General features: G+C 47.3%; 1 protein-coding gene across 1 annotated transcript in view; it reads right to left on the bottom strand.

The window, feature by feature from the left end:
• Positions 1 to 5,000, bottom strand: part of atp8b2 (ATPase phospholipid transporting 8B2) — a gene marked incomplete at both ends in the record, with an annotated part of 24,132 nt that overhangs the window by 5,431 nt on the left and 13,701 nt on the right. The window contains 10 exons of the mRNA XM_080540029.1: positions 110 to 392; positions 1,442 to 1,547; positions 1,999 to 2,110; positions 2,273 to 2,437; positions 2,687 to 2,802; positions 3,765 to 3,953; positions 4,200 to 4,359; positions 4,473 to 4,507; positions 4,632 to 4,719; positions 4,861 to 4,981. Of these exons, the coding sequence (XP_080396155.1) occupies positions 110 to 392; positions 1,442 to 1,547; positions 1,999 to 2,110; positions 2,273 to 2,437; positions 2,687 to 2,802; positions 3,765 to 3,953; positions 4,200 to 4,359; positions 4,473 to 4,507; positions 4,632 to 4,719; positions 4,861 to 4,981 (1,375 nt within the window). The remainder of the gene's footprint in view (positions 1 to 109; positions 393 to 1,441; positions 1,548 to 1,998; positions 2,111 to 2,272; positions 2,438 to 2,686; positions 2,803 to 3,764; positions 3,954 to 4,199; positions 4,360 to 4,472; positions 4,508 to 4,631; positions 4,720 to 4,860; positions 4,982 to 5,000) is intronic.

Genomic DNA, 5,000 nt, shown 5'->3' with positions numbered 1-5,000 from the left:
ACTGAGTACCGTGTGTGCACCTGAAAACCAAAGACAGGTCTCACTAACAGGATTGTCAGTGTATGAGGCCAGTGAGTGTGTGTGTGTGTGTGTCTGTCTGTCGTCTCACCAGGCTGTGTCCGTTGATGACGAGGGCAAACTCTCCAGATATGGAGTCTAGCAGGGTGGAGGGGGGTTGGGGGGGAGGGACAGGGGTAGGAGGGGGACTCTGTTGCTGTTTCTCCCCCACAGGGGGCCAGTCTCTCCCCCCTCTGTCTGCGTCTGCCCCTGCCCCTCCTCCTCCTGCCGCGAACCCGTTCCCCAGAGAGCAGGCCTCCCCCCATCCCTCCATCCCCTCCTCCTTCCCCCCGTCTCTGGTCTGGGAAAACTCTATCATCCGCTCCCTCGCTTTCCTGGGAAAGAAAAACAACTTGGATACTGGATTCTGATTGGCTAGCAACAGTGGTAAATACCCCCAACATCCCTTCAGTTCAGACCGCATTTCCAGTATCAATGCGCCTACCAATCGATCTGATTAAGAACACCACCTGTGCTGACCTACAATGCAATCGTTGATCTTGTTTATGGGACTATATTCTGTGGCGGAAGGATATAGTATGTATTCTGAAAACGATTAATGATTGTAAATAAATGAATTTAATGTTACAACTGTGTATTTTTTTTGATTATGTGGTAGCCTTTGTAGAAAAGCAATTGACCATTCGAGGGCGGGGGTTGTGGAGACATTTACCACTGGTACAGGGTTTTCCGGCCAGGGTTTTACAACCCTGTACCAGTAGTAAATGTCTCCACAACCCCCTTCCTCTCGTGGTAAACTGCTTACATAACTAGATGCGCCGAGAGAAAGATAAGCAAGGAGGATGAGTCTGAATGCGTGTTAAGGTGGACTGGCTTTGTTAAAGAACTGGATAGTTGCAAGAACTTGATAGTTGGTGGTTAGCTACAATAATAGCGACAGTTCGATAGTTGTGTAGATTGACGTACAGTACGAGTAGATTGCTAAAACAGCCAGTCACAGTAGTGAATTGGCTGTTGAGATGGATGTACGGATCGATTAGGTAGTCAGACACGCAAGGTGGATTTGTGATGTCATGTACTTTCTCAAGGTGGAAAAGATGAGATACACATTGCAGGGATCAACTGGGAGGTTTAGTGCAGTGTGGCAGCCTTTCATTTCTTACGTGGAACGTCTAACAATGCCTCTTACTTCTTAAAAATGGCTTTGTATTATATATGAGAAGTACTCTGTGAACTGTTATTTATAATTATTTTAGTTTCTGTTTTTGTTTTGTTTTGTTGTTTTCGCTGTTTTGTCTGTGTGTTTATGTCTGTTGCGTACTGTAATGTCTCTGAAAACTAAATAAAAAACACATTGAGTAAAAAAAAAGATAGTCAGACACGCAGACTGACAGAGATCGTCAGCCCGTCCAGGTAGAAGTACCTGAGCTCCTCTCGTACGCTATGGACGGTGTGTCCGCTGATGATGAACACCTCAGTCATGTCATCAGTCAGCATCTTACAGGAATAACCGATATTCACTGCAGTTTCTAAGAGACACAGCGAGAGAGAGAGAGAGAGAGAGAGAGAGAGAGAGAGAGAGAGAGAGAGAGAGAGAGAGAGAGAGAGAGAGAGAGAGAGAGAGAGAGAGAGAGGGGGAGGCGGGGTTTAGACCACCTATATTTCCAGTATTATACTGATCTGTGATTCCGTAGAATGTCTATATGTTACGGTACATGTGGGAATACGGTACATGTGGGAAAACTAGGGTTAGGGTTAGGTGCTAGGGTGCTACGGTTAGGGTTAGGGTTAGGATTAGGGTTAGGGTTACGGTTAGGGTTAGGGTTAGACATGCCAGCATGTACCAAGTCACCCTAGCACCTAACCCTAAACCTAGTTTTCCCACATGTACCGTATTCCCACATGTACCGTAACATATAGACTCAGTGGTCATGACAGTAGTGTCAGGGTCGTTATTAGTGGCAGAACGAGCTGGCTCACCCTGCTTGTCTCCTGTCAGGATCCAGATCTTGATGTTGGCCAGGGAGAGGATAGCGATGGTCTCTGGAACCCCCTCCTGCAACTTATCCTCTATGGCTGTGGCACCTAGGAGCTACACGCACGCACGCACACGCACGCACACACGCACACACACATACACACACACAAACATGCACATACACTGCATTAATGATCGCCACCATCTCATCTTCTGCACGCACAGAGAATTTCAGCGTTGTTCTGCAGAAAACAGAAACAAACACACACACTTTACCATCATGTCTTGTTCTATCTGTTCGTACGCAGCTGCCAGTCTGTCCTCCCTATAGTCTGTGGCGCTGTCTGCACAGCGGTGACTCTCTGCCCACTCCTCCCACTGCTTCTCTGATAAATCTCTGTAGGCCAGGGCCAGGGTCCGCAAACCATCCACGGCATACTCCTGCACACACACACACACATGGTCGTACAGTATGAACAGACATACTGCACAGTTACTACTGTTTTCACCCTGCACTGGGTCAAAATAGTATGTTTGTGGAAAATAATCGGCATCTCTTTAAGCACCACTAGAGAGCAGTGATGCTGCATGTATGCCGCAAATGAGTGTGTTTGTGTGTGTGTGTGTGTGTGTGTGTGTGTGTCTGTGTGTGTGTGTGTGTGTGTGTGTGTGTGTGTGTCTGGGACTCACGTTGAGGTGGTCAGAGGTAACATTAAGCAGCTCCTGGTTGCAGGGGTGGAGTCTCTCAAACAGCAGCGTATCAGCTCCCTTACAGTACAGACGGATCCTCCCCTCTGGGTTACGCACTGCAGGACACACACACGCACACACACACACACACACACACACACACACACACACTGGGAATCACATTCATCTCCTCTACAGAACTAGTTACCGTAGCTGTCACCCGTGTGTGATATAGAGTTGTGAGCGGACAGAGAGAATGAACATTCTGTGCTCTCTCAGACACGATTGCGACACTTCCAGCCTCACGTTCTCATAAGCAGTGGATATTAACACAGCGCGGGACATCGTGTTTGTATGACGTCATGGTGTGTTTATGCCCCGTGACTGAGCCAATTAAGACCAGGTTGAAATACTCATCTGTCATGCTGGAATGTTCCAAACTGTTTACGGATACTGATACTGCAGAGGGTGGTGTGTTCATCTGTGTTTGTGGTTCTAGGATGTGTGAGGGAGTATTGTAAGCATGACTATGCTATAAATCCTGGTCCAGTCAGTTTATCATACTGCTCTGTTGCCAGGCAAAGACGTCTGAATGAAAAATGATGATCATGTCTAATCTTCCTGGGAGGTTTTTTAAACACACATCTTTATACCGCTAATAGCTCATTCCGTGTCAGAATGTGTGTATAGCTAGAGTCTAGCAGCTGCTCGACTCTAGAATCTAAGTACAGCTACATTAATATTGATACTAAAACACACATCCAAATCCAACAAATTAGTATTATTTATCTCTGCGCAGTATGGGTTAGGGTTAGGCCTACACCCCTACGCCGTTCCAAAGTAATGAACAACCTCAACCGCAACTGAACCTGATCCAATAGACTGGGTAGAGTAGAAAAGTTCCTTCATTCATAAAATGAAGTCCATTCATTCATTCATTCATTCATTCATTCATTCATTCATTCATTCATTCATGGGTTCACTTCCAGCATGGTTTGTGTGTGTGTGTGTGTGTGTGTGTGTCTGTGTGTGTCTGTGCATGTGTGTCTGTGTGTGTGTGTGTGTGTGTGTAGTGTACCTATAACAGACATCCTCTTGCGTATGTTGTTGAAGTCCAGTATAGCCAGGAGTGTGTATGTGACGGGTCGTCCCAGCTCGGTCACAGTCACCGTCCCAGGGGTCCGAGAACGGAACACAAAGCCAAAGTTACGAGCCGCCGTCACCAAAGCCCCCTCGTCTGGAGACTGAGCCTTGTACACCAGCGCTCCTACAGTAGAGGGAGAGAGAAATGGAGGGGTAGAGGGAGGTAGACAGAGAGAGAGAGAGAGAGAGATATTATATTTAAGTTATTTACAAACACATTTTGCTTTGAAGACATTTCTACATGACTTTCTCCTCCATTCCCCTTCTCTCCCTCTACTATGCCTATATCTCTCTCATCCATCATCCCCTTCTTCCCTCCATCTCTCCCACTCTCTCTCTCTCTCTCTCTGTCTCTCTCTCTCTCTCTCACCCTCGCTCTTCTCCTCACTCATCACAGTGTGACAGAGTGACAGCAGACGGAAGAACTCGTGAGTGTGGGGGTCTCCCAGCTTCACTGCCTCCAGCAGAGCATCGTCGTAGAAACAAAACTCGGGGTCCGCCAGTGGGTTGAACGTGGAGAAGTCCAACCTCTGGAGAGAGAGAGAGAGAGAGAGAGAGATCAAGGTAATAAACAAGTGCACAGTGCCAGTGTGTGTGTGTGTGTACATGTGTGTGTGTTCGGGGGACGTGAGTCATATGTTACCTTTGGCTGTGCTCCGAGTGTGTCCATCACCTCACCTGAGAATCAAACACCCACACAATCAGAGCTCACCAGCTCACCACGAGGATGTTCAGTGTGTATATACGTGTGTGTGTGTGTGTGGTGTGTGTGTGTGTGTGTGTGTATACTGTACTTATGTACCATAGGCATGTCCGTTGATAGAGCACTTGTTGAAGCTCATTATGTTCTGAGTGAGAGTTCCCGTCTTATCGCTGAAGATGTACTCCACCTAAATTGAACGATTGACAGGGGTGTCTTAAAGTGAAGCACACTTGAAATGTGACTGGACTAATCGTTTGTGTTAAACATGCATGTGAGAGTCATGTGTCTATGTCACCCGTGTGTGTGTGTGTGTGTGTGTGTGGCCCACCTGCCCCAGCTCCTCGTTGAGAGTGGTGGTTCTAGCCTCGGCCGCGGTACAGCACCGCGGACAATACATCTTCCTGTCCCAGTTAATAAAGTAACTATGTCCCAGCCTAATGACCTCCACACTGAGACAAGAGAGATAGG

Source organism: Nansenia antarctica (assembly GCF_963989245.1).
Source record: "Nansenia antarctica genome assembly, chromosome: 10".
Classification (NCBI taxonomy): Eukaryota; Metazoa; Chordata; class Actinopteri; order Argentiniformes; family Microstomatidae; genus Nansenia; species Nansenia antarctica.
The sequence above is the reverse complement of the archived record's forward strand: the minus strand, read 5'-3'. Positions and strand labels throughout refer to the sequence as shown.